The sequence below is a fragment of the Malurus melanocephalus genome, unplaced genomic scaffold (assembly GCF_030028575.1).
Source record: "Malurus melanocephalus ecotype Western Australia unplaced genomic scaffold, MMel_1.1 scaffold_34, whole genome shotgun sequence".
NCBI lineage: Eukaryota > Metazoa > Chordata > Aves > Passeriformes > Maluridae > Malurus > Malurus melanocephalus.
In genome coordinates this window covers 498,599-512,379 of record NW_026623266.1, presented here as the reverse complement: position 1 = coordinate 512,379, position 13,781 = coordinate 498,599, and the positions used below count along the sequence as shown (strand labels likewise).

The window sequence follows — 13,781 nt, the reverse complement described above, 5'->3', positions numbered from 1 at the left end:
TTGTCTAAACCTGCTAGTTGAATTGACAGTATTTTACGGAAATTCTTTAAAATTTCTATTGACAGACAGATTTTACCTTTCAGCATTAAACCATTACAACAAATATTACAGTTTGTGTGTTATAAAATGATCATTAACATTTCTGACCATGGTTTTAGGAAGCAATACAATAGGATAAAAGAGCTGCAGCTTTTATCAGTGAGTCCTGAAAACTGCTCGTTTGGGTTCTTTAGATCTGACTTAGGTCATAAGATATTCTGCGTATCTTAAAAGAGTCCATTTGCCCAAAGGGGTCAGCTGCATTTCCTGTGAGTTTTTGTATGGGAACAGAGGGAAACACTCATGTTTCCCAGACAAAGAAGGTCTCTGACTGCTGTAGGTTGAACTTCCAAATGGTGGATTTAGTGTTACCATACGTGTGATGAGTAAAAGATATGTGGATGCTCACTGATAGTCATATGAACACATATGAGTTCACAATTCACCATACCTAACCCACACTCAGAATATTACCTCTACCCTAAAAAGAATAAACTACATGTAGTARTATGGGAAGACTGATAATGCCTTTTATTTATTCTTCTTACAAATAACTTGTAAGTTTGGCAGATTGTATGTTCAAGTTAATATTTTCATGCTTAGCTTTTGTCTGGAGCTGGATTTTTTATCTAGGGGTAGGAAAGGTTTTAAAATTTAGTGTAAAATATATATATATTGTTGCTAAAGTAATTTTAATTAACCACCATTATTATTAAATTAAATTGCATTTATTTTTAGCATACTAGTTTGATCATTTAAGGGATCAAGGGAGAATTACTAATGCCGTAGTTCATGTTCTATTCTGTTCTATGTCAGAAAGTGCTGTGGCATTATATTTTAAATACTACAATATGCCATACATATGTTCAGAGTGTTAACTTATAGGAGCTGATGAAACTGAATCCACACAGTATATCTACTGCATTTATGAAAATCTATCTAAAAGCCAAAAAATGCAAGTCTTTGGAAAAACTGCAGTTCATTTATCTTCCAAAATGTATTTGATATGTTTTTGCAGTATAACTCATTCAGATTCTGTACTCACACTGCAGTATATCAAAGCTCCTCACAATTTTGTCATMCTGACTCGATTATTTTTAAAAGCCTGCATGACTGAGCACAGCATTAAATGGCCAAAGCTAGTTTTCCTGTCTACTTATTTCTTCCACCCCTTTCTGACACAGAAACATTGTTGGGAGTGCTTCTGTTCTGTGCTCTGAATGACCAGTCTTGTCAAATTTTAACATGGAAGAGAATGGAGGAATAGAAGGAGTGTGTTTGGCAAGGGATTATRGTGAGACTGGGTGTGAAAATGAGGGAGAACTTGTCACTGGTATGTGAGAATGGAAATCACAAGAAGGGAAGACTGGTATTTAATCAGGTAAGAAGACTTGGATTTGGAAAGGGAATCCAGGACAAGACAGATCATAACTGARAAATAGGTGAAGAGGCACGAAGAAGCAGCAGAGAAGGGCAGCAATGGAGAAGGGATTTCAGGCTACTGAACCAGCAAATCCCTCAGAGTGTGAGACACTCTGAGTGTGAGGTTTGGAATAATCAATAGTTGCACAAGTAGACTGGAGCAAGGAACAGAGAGAGCAAGCAGGTAGAAAAAGCTGCTAAGATGCTGTCAGGATCAGGCTCAGACCATCTCACTCTACAAAAATGGAGGAGCACCCAAGGTTTCTGAGGGTGCATGATGTGGGTGTGTTCCCACAAGTCAGTCTCTCATGCTAGTTCATGCCAGTCTGTCTGGAGGGTGCCAGCCTGCTGCTGCGACTCTTTACTCACTGTCGCTCACAAGTGGAGTTCTCATCTCTAGCTGTCTAGTTGGCCACCCTCCTTATGATTATATTGACTCCAACACGGTGTCCCAGAACAGAATTTATTCCTTGGTTTAGTCTTTGATCAATCTAAGGGATGGTTTTTTGGTTTGGGTTTTTTTTTTTTTTTTTAAGTTGTTAATTAAAAGAAGACTATTCAAGTTACACATTAAATGTTCGGTTAAAGGGAAAAAAAAGTTTGTCTATATAATCTTATATTGGACCCTTGGTGAAATACATTCCTTAGATTGAAGCTTGAAATTGCTAATTTGCAAAGCAACTATTTTATGTTTTATCCAATTAATACACAAATTTAATCTTAAACTAATGTTAAAATTTACAGATGCATAATTGTCTTCCTGTTGCCCGATTTCMTTTTGTTATTCAAATCATTTTAAGTACAGTAAGTCTCAACTTGGGAGAATAACTTACGTTAAAATAAAAATTTAGTCATTATCAAGTCACAGATAATTTCTTATTCTTGAGTTATCCTTSCATATTTAAATAGGCCTGTCAGAGATCTCCAAGTAATAGGATTTGACTATTTCTTATACAGTCACTGGAGGCTACTTAGTACTTAACACTTACTGAAAAATTAATCAAATTTTGGAATGTGCTTTAGTGCTTGCATGAAGATTTTTGAAATGAGATAGTAGGGTTGTCAGTGATGATACACACAGAAATGCTAAGTAGTATTCAGTGGTGCACAAAGAGATGACCTGAAGTTCACCCTAAGTGTCTCGTGGATGTGGACTCTTAACACAGCTCTTGCCACTTAAGAAAGACACCTTGGGGTGGCTGTGGTTAATTCTGTGCCACTGTCAGCTCAGTACTCAGGAACAATCAAGAAGGCCACGAAGAATGAAAATAGGATCTGATAGGAAAGGACAAGAGGGCAAAATACTGTGGTTTTCTCTGTGAATCTGCAATGCATCAAATCTTGAATTTGACATGGAGGCAACTGGAATAACACCTCAGAAGAAGGTGACAGAGATGAACAGGGGCGTGGCATGGTTTCCAGGGAAAGATCAATAACAAATAATTCTGGAATAGAAAAAAGGTATCAGAGACACAACAGAGATCTGCAAAGGTACCCATGGCATAGAGAAGGCAACAGGAAAGGGCTRTTACCACTTCCTTACAACTCAGATAAGGGGAGTTTAAAATGCATTACTAAATTAAAAACATRGCAAATGGAAGGGTTTTTAAATGTTACTCTACGTTATCAATGTGCAACCAAGTAACAGGCTTAGAGTACACAAAAGATTGAGCTTTCTGGGTATGTCATGGTCAGTTTGTGGGGCTCAGGGCCACAGGGGGCTATGAAGGCTAAGAATATAAAAATGTTTAAATATGGATGAGAAGAAGTGCTGATTCACAGTGGACAAGCCTGTTGACTACGACCTTCTTGGATCTGATTTCTGGTCTGTGTGGTCCTTGCTGATTTTCAGCAGCTGAGCAGGGAAGAGCCGTTCTTTGCTGGTCCCTGTTTTCTAAACAATCACTGCAGGGGACTTGGTCCTTTGGTCTGACAGTCTCACCATTCCTTTGTGAAACAGCCTTCTTTTCCATTACATCAACAAAAAATAATTTCTGAATTTTTTTTTCAAATTAAGCAGTCATTTCATTTTCTAATTCCTAATGGTTAAGAATAATGAGTATAGAATTGGGTGTAGAATATTAAATGTTCTAAATTATACTTATTCCTTCTTGTAGGCCGTTTCGTTTGAAAACTTGATTAAAATGTTAAAATAGTATTGTTAAGAGGAACAAGGCAATCCTTAATCTTCGTGACTGTGCTAAAAAAGCACTTGTTTTGCAGTTAAAGAAACCTTTAAGGCATACAAAACCAGCAGTTAATAATGGGAAATATGAGAAATTATTAATTTTAGGGTTTCCAGAAAGAACTAAGGTACTGCACTTCAGGTATTTTCTTCCAGCTCCTCATACTCCTCCTCTGTCTTTCATTTAGTTGAAATAAATATGCCATATGAGTCATCTGGTCTCATTTAAATTGCCAGGGCACAACCTATGAAATAAAATCAACTTTCAATTCTAATTACCCTATTGAACAATATGGTRTGTGGTTCTCCTAGAAGGTTATATGAATAAGAAACTCAGTCAAAGGACATACATATAAAAAAATCACTGGTTATTAGGAGTAGAAGAGTTCATTTGTATTAAATTGCCATTGATTTTTGGTTTAATAGTGAAATAGTATTTTTAAGTTCTCYGTCTACTTCCCAGCAACATTATATTAGCAAAACTAAGGTCTTAGGTGTCTTTATGGAACTTGGATAAAATTAAAAATTGCAACTCTGAAAATAGTTTTTAGAAGTTGCAAACTTGTAACACTGGGAGATTTATTTTCTCTCAGATTGAATGTATTTTCTCTCAGATTGTTTCCTGGCKATAGCCCTGCATACTTTATATGCTGTGAGAGCTGAGCTGGTTTCTTTCCATATCATAAAAGGTTTTGAAATGCTTTAAAACCTGAAACTGTTAACATTTAATGTGCTCYGTTTTGGCAATTGAAGCCTACCAAACAGGGTTCTGCAATAAAAAAAGAAAAGTTAATTTTAAATTGAGGACCCTTCATGATGCTGAGGAGAGAATGGTTTTTAATAAAGCCATTTTCTTTTGACTTCTGTTCCACAATTAAATCAGTCTGAAACAATAAAACATTGATGATCTAAACAAGGAATAATTAGGACTACAAACAGCAAGGAAGATTCACTCTCTTTAYTCAATCTGTTATGAAATAAATAAATAAAACCAGTGTTAGATCAATTTTCTACCTCCCACTGTTACTGTTATAATTTCCACCAATTAGTTCTACCTTTCTGTGAGAATTGTGCCTCATTGCTGTTACGTCTGTCCTRAATAACAATTTCAGCTTTCAATTTTTGTATTTTTGATTTTCTTGCTGGAARTGCAACTCTCTGCTGCTCATGTTACCATTTAAAAGCTTACTTTTGCCATTAGATGATTTGATTCTCTGTTGTGTGAGTTGAACTATCTACAGAGACATGTTCAAGCCATGCTGTGCTGCTGCTTACATTTACTACTTGCATGTTCTGTTGCATTTCCTTTACTACTGTGTGCCTGATTCCCAGGCTAATGTAATTGTTGTTGTCCATATTTATCACAAAGCTTTGTTTTTAGCTCASTGATAAAGACAGAGAACTGTGATGTCTATTTGTCACTAAATAGACAGTTTAAAGGCAGAAATGGAGCGGATCTGCTAAAAAAGTTAAAGCAGTAGTTAGTTATTTAGTTATTTTTCAGAGTAGACCSAGTTTACATAATTACWCTTTAAAAGAGATATKKCAATTATYGAAGATKYWTACAGTAACATTCACACATTTGGCWCTTTRAGAAGATTTTYRTGYRTAARTGTTAMCAAAAATKAAGATAATAGACAAAAGAAATTCCATAATGTAGTTCTTAGTTAGCAGTTTCCAAAACTACTTAGCATTTATTTTTAAATAAAACCTCTGAAGCTGTACCTGCTGTGTCTGAAAGTGGTGCAACTGCAGAGAAACTACACTGAATCAATCCATAAATACTATATATCTAGCCTTTAAACATTTMTTAAAGCATGCTAAATGACTTGCTACGTGTTTTTTTAATTCATTTGAAGAATTAATGCATCATAAAATAAGGGCTCAATGTTTATGTTCAGTCTGGCTCTTAATTATTTTTGYGAGAAAGTTGAGGTGACCTTGGCTGTATTTTTTTAGAATGACACATTAAAAACTCTTTCTAAATAGCATTCTCATTATCCCATRCTTTGAGAGAGGACAATCTGTCTCTGTCATAGCACTGGAGAAGATGTGTGAGACAGGATTTATCAGGTGGGCTGATCCCTTTGGAGAGAAGTTTTTTCTTCTCTCTGTGAGGAGAAATATAAATGGCAAAGARAAAATGCTGCATTAAAACAGTTATTTAATAAAGCTGGGAGGTCTTCATAATCTTTTTTTTTGTAATAAATAGGGGATTGTTTTCTTCCAGAGTAGCTGGGCACTATTGTAGTTAAGTACTAGTTTGTCATAGAGAAGGTGAAGAATCAGGACAGTATTTGAAGACAGGCTGTTGCAGCAAGTACTTTATATAACTTTTTGTGATTAATGGCCTACATGGAACACAGTTTGTATGATCTGCCCCATATAATTTTAATCATTCTTTTAATTTATATTTTTTTTATCCCAACTTTCAAATTTTTTAYGCTATTTCATATTTAATAAACCAAATTGAGAGAGGAAACAAGTTTATACTTATCCTGGACACTGGATGTTATATACTGCTTTTTTTCCCCAAATTCTTGTTTTTCTGTGCCAATAAAATATGCAGTCAGAGCCCAGCTATGTAGCTGGTAGTTGTTTAGCCTGTGCATCTGAATAGTATAGAGCATTTAAAGGACCAGTGCAGTCCATGTTCTCAATGACCTTGAACAGAGGGACATCTGATGGGAAGTAGGTGACTGTGTTATCTCAGACAATTTCCTAGGCCTGACAAGAAGCGTACTCATAACTGAAATTAGCTGATACCTTGAATCTTCTTCTAACCAAGGAGTCCAAGTTTTAAAAGGATAATTTTTTTTTAAAGTATGGATTCCTTTTCTTAACCTTAAGACCTCTCTCTGCAACTCAAATACAGAGGGTATGATGTTAACTAGGTCACAGTATCACTTGTATAATATCAGTGAGTACAGGACTTTATGCTCAGGCTTGTTCCAGTTTCCTGTTATGTTACCACCCAGCAAGACTAAATGGAGTGAAAAGGTTTCAAAAATGTTTTACAACATCCTAACATTTGCTAAATTTTTTTAAATTTGCTGGGCTTCGTAAGGCAATTTGTTAGGACTCTGTGTTTATACTTGAAGGACTAATTTGGTCTCAATATGTGGGTAGATGTTGAATGTTTAACTTCATTTCGCTTTTGGAAGTAGCTCGGAACTGTCAATTAACAAAGAAATTACTCATATYTACCCATCTCTGTGGCATGATTTGTGTCTCAGCATGAGGCTGGATGGCCACTGACCATGACTCAGTGTAGTTTCAGCATTCACAATATATCCAAGGGATAGTAACACTCTACTGTCCTCTACGACTCAGAGAAGATTATTAACTTGAATATAGGACAYTAACAATTTTTTTATGGACTGGTTAGTTTTAAGCCATGGAGAAATCTAACAGTTTTATTCGTCTTCCTGTACTGGGGCAATATTTCTTCAATTTTCTTAGTAGGTATCATTTATATTTGTTGTTTGTACTTGTTCTTTCATATATTGCCTTAAAGCAAAATTGGTTTCTAAGGGAATAAGATGCAGTATTGGACAAAAGTGAAATAGAAGATTTTTTTCCTCTGTTTTTTTTTTTTGAAAGCAACAATTGATTTAGTCAATAAATTATTAAATTCAGCCCTCTGAAACAAGTGAAATATACCGATAAAAATTGAGTGCTACCTTAAACRTTTTTAGAGGCATTTTACTAAGTGYTTGACACAATGCTTTATAATAAAATGACTGACAGCTTTGCTATTTTGCTGTTTGGTAATCTTAAATTGCCATTTTTTTAACCATAAAGTTTTCCTTGGGAAAGTCAGGCACAGCGAGTTCCCAAATCATGTGTCAGACTGCTATGAATAATGTTGTTAGCATTGAGTTAGACCAATTTTTAAGTAAAGCAGCTACTCCTTTTYCCCCAAAGGACAAACCCAGAAGCCAACAAAGGAAATTAGGTTCTCTGTATCTGCCAGCACATCCATGACGGTAATAAATTCTGGTACCTGTGGAAGTCACAGCAAAACTCACACCCATGTGAGGCATAGTGCAGCCAGAACAAAAAAAGTTCATTAACTTCTTGGCCTCTTGATATTTTCAGGCTTCTGAAACAAGATTTCCATCTAGTTAATATCGTATGACAGTGATTAAAGACAGTGGCATACCCTGGATCTTCTGGCAGAAGCATGGATATGATAGCAATTGACCCTTGGCTCTCCTTAGAGCAGAAATGTCAGCAAACAATGAGTCAGGTTTCACTGTGTCAGTGGGCTCAGAGATATCTGCTGGGGCCATGGCACAGAAGTTACGAGGTGGGAGGTGTGCTGTGTATGCGGTGTGGGTTTGTTTTGTAAACTGCTCGCTGTTTGTCTCCCGCGGATCTCTGGCTGGCTGGTACTAAAGGCTGCTTTCCCTTTCTCCTCTCTCCCAGACGGCTCCTGGGAGGGCTCTGGTAAGTATTGCCTCCCCCAGGCAGGTGGCTYTAGGCAGCAGGAGGGAAATTCTAGTTTTAAGATCTTACTCTGTGTGTCTGGCTTCACAGACTTGGAGCAGCGTTGCAAGCGCGCTTGCAGCAGCCTTGACAGTGAGGTTAGCTGTTTCAGATGTGGCCTGCATAATCAGATTTTGAAGGCTGAATCTGGAAAGAGTGCAAAGAACTCTTGAAACGCAACGAATTGCCTGCCAATGAGATGAATTGCTCACACAGTTTATTACCATCAGTGTTATTATAGGATATGGGTCAATTTGACAACTACTCTACTTGCAAAGTCCCAGCTCACTGGGATAAGAGTATGTTGCATTAATAAGTAAYGTGTACTTCACATATATTGTAAATTAATGGGTAAAAAATACTTATTTTTCAGGTAGCAAATATATTTTCTTTTATGCTGTATTCAAAATTAAGATCACAGAAAGCTGTGTAGAAGTAAAGTTAGATTAAAAAATTTAAAAAGGAGACAGAGTTTGTGGGAAAATGGTTCAGTTTCTCGGCTTCAGAGATAAGATACTCCCTTTCAGTGCCACACTTCCCATAGAGCAGTTTTRTGGTCCACTTGTATTGTGTATATCCTTATATGCAGACACTTGAATACCATACAAGTGTTATCAAACTCTAACAATTCCTTTAACAGAACACTTGTTGGAAAAGCCTCGCTGAAAAGGTCTTGACAGATTTGCTATGCATGCTTTTAAAATGATTGCTGTGTTTTCTCTGTATTCTCAGCAACTAATATGCACCTGATCTCTTGTCTCTGTATCACCAGGCCTCCTGAACCTGTTTACAGCACTGTGAACAAACTGTGTGATAAACCACCTTCTCCTAGGCACTATTCCCCTGTCGAGTGTGACAAAAGCTTCCTTCTTACAGCTCCCTACCCCCACTACCACGTAGGCCTGCTCCCTGACTCTGAGATCACCAGGTACTGCATGCGCTTCTTCCTCACCTCCTTTGTTAGAATGCATGAACATCACTGGATTTATCTCATAGTTTGCATCTTCACCATAGAACTTTTTCTGCAGCTTGTGCTTATTTTTAACCATGCTTTCACATCTGCACCACTGGAAGATACATGCTACCTTGGTGTGTAATTTTGGTCATCCAAAATCCAGTGATGAATGCGGGCAATGTTTTGATCCATTGGAATGGTGCTCTAAAATAAGTTACATAATATGTACCATGTTTTGCAGCTGAATTCAGTGTTTGTTTCTCTTTGATTATGCAAAGTGACCAAGACAGCTGTAGTAATTTGTTTTGATTCTGTCACTTTATTCCTTTGTTGTGCCTACTTAGTTCACTGAGCATCTTTGGGTTTATAGGGCAGCTGCCTAAGCCATTCAGAAGAAATAGAGCAAAAAATAATCACCTCCCTCACCAAATCATGGTGAAGAATGCATCTAAAATTTGTCATTCCCTAGGCTAGCTGTGCTCAGAGAGGACAGCTAGGAAAACCTAAAATGATATACATTTCCGTAACTGAAATAGTGGAAGATCTTTCTGTAACACGTTGTCAGTGATTGCCTCATGATAAATATTTAATGAAGAAAAGCAGACCATCCAAAACTGCATGTTAGTATAACACAGCTATTCTTCTATACAYTGCAAGGATAGTAGCAAACCATTTGTAAACAGTATTTGGGAGATAGAGGAAGAGTTAGGTACAGTTTTTCAAGAGTGCTTCATTTCTTAGGAAAAGATCTATCATTTATATTCTAGAATAGAAGAAAAAAAAATGTGTTTGGAGCTTTGATCATAGACATTTTCTACAGAAAGCATTTTTCAAAGCAGAGTAAGTGGGAAGAGAAGAGCAGAGGTGCATAAAATGGAAAGTAAAATGGTAAATTAATTTAAGATACACTAACAGGAAAGAAACCCCAGGGATTAGGAGGACAGCTGTGCAAGGCATTGCAATGCTATGAAATAGAAAGCTCCATTTAAAAAGCAAGAAGACAAATGCTAGCAAAGAATGTGATAGATGTGGCAAAACCATGCAGAACCTGTCATTTTATTAGAATGAAGACTGTGTACTTCTAGAATTTGTAAAAAGATGCTTAATCAGGGTGGTCAAAGTGATTAGTTGAGCTGTTCAGCTCAATGCAAGATCTTAATTAGTACAGTGTTTATGAAGGTGTAAGTATCTGCACAGGTAAGTGTCAGGCACTAACAATCTACCCACAATATTTTAATTTCTCTGCTAATGTTGTCTTAAATTGAATAAAAGGGAAAAAGTAGTAAAATTACTCTGGTTCTTTAGGTGCAGTGTAAATATGAGTAATTTTTCTGTGCATGACAGTGCTTATGTGGTTTTAGAAGGAGACAATGGAAGAGTTCATGGTATAAAGTCTCTTACGATAGTCCCCTTAGAAAGAAGGGCTCCAACTGGAGTTAGAATGTTGAATGAGCAGGTTCTAGGGGATGTTGGGGCCATGGAGTTGAGTGCCTTGCTAACCACAGAGGGAGGTAAATGGTTGATCTCTGTAGACATGACTGCTATGGAGAGAGGTTGGTGGAAAAGGATTAATATGTTAAGGCTGCTTCCTGCAGCCACATACTTAAATGTCAATAACCTCTGGAACTCTAGGAGCTAATAAAACTAGGCCATTTTRGCACCTGAATGTATAACTCTATACATTATTTTGGCTTTATTGTTGATTCATTGAATACTTGGTCATCACATATTTGACGACCTGACATCAGGACTTGGAAAGCTGGGTATTCYTCTACTGAGTGTGACTTAACAATTCTCTTTCAGAACAAGGTTTTATTTATATTCATTCTACTTCGATGTAATATTAAGCTCTAGTCCCTGTATATTTAATCAGTTTGTTTAAGTCAACAGTCCAACAAAAACCACAAAAAGAACATAAAATATGAGAAAAGACAATTCACGGTTAAATGCTCTGCGCTATACTCTGCTACATGCTGTTGCAAAGGTAGCTGATTACTATAATTTGTACTCCCTTCACACTGTGAAATAACATTCAGAYGGAAAAATATGACAGTTTTCCATGTTCTCAGTACTGTCATCTTTTCCACAGGACTCTGAATAGTTGAGTGTGGAGGAAGATGTTTGAAATAATATTTCAGCAAATGCCTTTGGTGAGGAAAGTGACAGCTTTACAACGGATCATGATTCAATTTCCAAAYGGACTCAGTATTCACAGTTGGAGAACAGATTTTAGAAAAGTACTGATCTCATTTTTAACCGAATCCAAGTGACTGTCCTTGCAAGAGTATTTAATGTACACAGGCCTAAATTTCCCAAAGGCAATGTGTTTCAGGACTGTATTGTGTTGAAAATTTTGAAGAATTAGTCCAGTTAAAGATAGTGGTTCAAATCCACAGCTGTGATACCACCATCTCTATTGGAAGTTTTACTAAAAAAAGAGAAAAAACAAATCTTCCAAATATTGATTACGTATTTCAAAAGGTCCCACTCTACTCACCTGAATYTCTCAAAGCTCTTTTCCTCCACATTAAACTCCTCAGTGAACTCCAAACAAAAAGAAAAAGGTGCCCCAGTATCTTCATGCAGACTTCCTAGAAAAATTCTTCATCAGCCTTTGTGAGTTTCAGGTTTGAGGAGGAAATGACAGGGGTTATTTACTTGTTTTGGTAACTGCAGTTACTATTGTATCTCCATGCTTCAATATTGAGAATCTGTTGTTGATCTCCAAGAAATTTAGTTTGACAAATGACTCTCCCAGAGGAAGAGGAAGAGGAGCATGAAGCCATGTTCTCCCAACTGAAATATTTGCAAGCCAGCCAACACCTTTCAAACTGCTGCTCCACATAATTTGTCAGCTGCTCCTCAGATGATTGTTTTGTCAAGGCTCATTAACTTAATAGGCAGAGAATTCATAGGCCACAGCTTTATTTGTCTGTAAAAAATTCAAGTTTATAACCCTTGCTTTTATGGTGGCCTGTCAGCTCCTGGGAGATTTGGAGGTCTAGAACAATGTGCTCCCATTTTAGGATAAGTGTAATTAGTTTTTTGATTGAATTATCGGTTCATATGGATTGATATTTAGAGGGCTATGTCAATGTGCAAAAGCTGAAAATCTGTACCATTGAAGGCAGGAATAGAGAGAGAATTTTGGAGCAGTAACTTTTCCTTTGAGAGCACCATGTGGGAGTGGATGTGAAGTGTTCATGTTCTAGCCCCTGTCATTATTAACAATTATGTCCACAAATAGAAGATTATTGGCAGTGAAAAGCAATCTCAGCTCATGGATGTAACACTCTTTCTACAAACATGAGACTTCGTTCCCCCACTGTGTAGCACAAAATGTGTTCCCAGGATTTGCCGTGAGAACTTCAGTTCACCTCTACAAAGACACCCTTGAAAAATGCTTCAATTTTTCCGTAGAATTCACTTCCATGTCTTCACTGAAATCTTTCTGGCACTCTAGTTGCCAGTATACTTTTTGGAAAAGGGCTGAAATTGTTGGCTTTTTTAACTTTTTATTCTATAGGTATTTTACTTTTCTTACAAGTCTGATTGTGTAATTGCTTTTTTTTTTTTTTTAATAGATGTAGGAAAGGAACTAATGGTTGAGTTTCATTTCAAGATAATTGATGAATCAGATTAATGACAGCAGTTTTTGGAACCAACTCTACTTTCTTATGGATGGGGATTAGGGAGAGAAGATAACATTGACAGAAGGCTCTACAGCAGTTTTTGCAGAAGGCAGCATGTCACTGTCGTAGCTATTCRAGGGTAACTGTGCACTGTGCAACTCTTAAGAGGTAAAGGAGTGTGCTGAAATGGATGCAGGTCATATGGRTAAGGGGACTGTAACAAAAAAAAAGTAAAATCTAAAATAATCTAAAATCTTGCTGATGTGTGATGCTGCTTCCAGGGTGTGGCTGAATCCACACACCCTCCCTGGGGACACAGAAAGATCACGGCACTCCTGTGGTCTCTGCAGCCAGAGTGGTGTAYGTCTGCAGCCCTAAGCAGTGCTGCCTGTGGTCCCCCCACTCAGTTTTAGGGATCCCTGGGATTGCTCCAAAGGCCATGAAGGGACCACAGAGTAGATGCTGATCAGTTTTCACAGGCCCTTGCAGGACGTTAGGGCAACTGCACTCGAAGGTATGAATGGTGAGTCTCTCTGGTACTCACTCTCTCGTTATTAATATTTGCACAGCCCTTTCCTGCACAGTAACCTGCTGGGAGCRAGCTTATTGTCAAAATGATGCATTTAACTGTTCTTGTGTGTGGCTGCCTTCCAGGGAGGCTCCTGTCATCGTTATTGAAACTCACATTGTACAGCAGTACTCATCGTCCCCTGTTCAATCCCGTGTGTTTAATATGGGAATTATATCTCCCAAAGCACATCTTGCCATATTCTGTGGTTTTTGAARTGCCTGGCAACCTGAAAGTGGGACCTATCAAACAAGTAGTAAAAAAGCAATGATATTATAAAATTGAGTCTTCAGTTTGCCCCACATAAACACAACCACCCTTTTTGAATTTAAAAATAACTTCCACTGTTTAGTTCTCTTTGTTTACCTTCTTTTTTTGGTGGGGGTGTGGGGGCGTAGGAGTTTCAAATAGTAATTACAAAATGGGAAAATAGTCTGAGTCAAATGGCTGTAAATMCTAAAATATTTAAAACCAGAGTTGGAGCAGATT

General features: G+C 37.2%; 1 protein-coding gene across 5 annotated transcripts in view; it reads left to right on the top strand.

The window, feature by feature from the left end:
* DLG2 (discs large MAGUK scaffold protein 2) overlaps positions 1–13,781 on the top strand; it is a 307,910-nt gene that overhangs the window by 54,285 nt on the left and 239,844 nt on the right. For 3 of the 5 annotated variants that reach the window (XM_057364043.1, XM_057364042.1, XM_057364046.1), the window contains one exon: positions 8,910–9,065. The exons of the other annotated variants lie outside the window; for them this stretch is intronic. In XM_057364043.1, the coding sequence (XP_057220026.1) occupies positions 8,910–9,065 (156 nt within the window). The remainder of the gene's footprint in view (positions 1–8,909; positions 9,066–13,781) is intronic. 5 annotated transcript variants of the gene reach the window in all.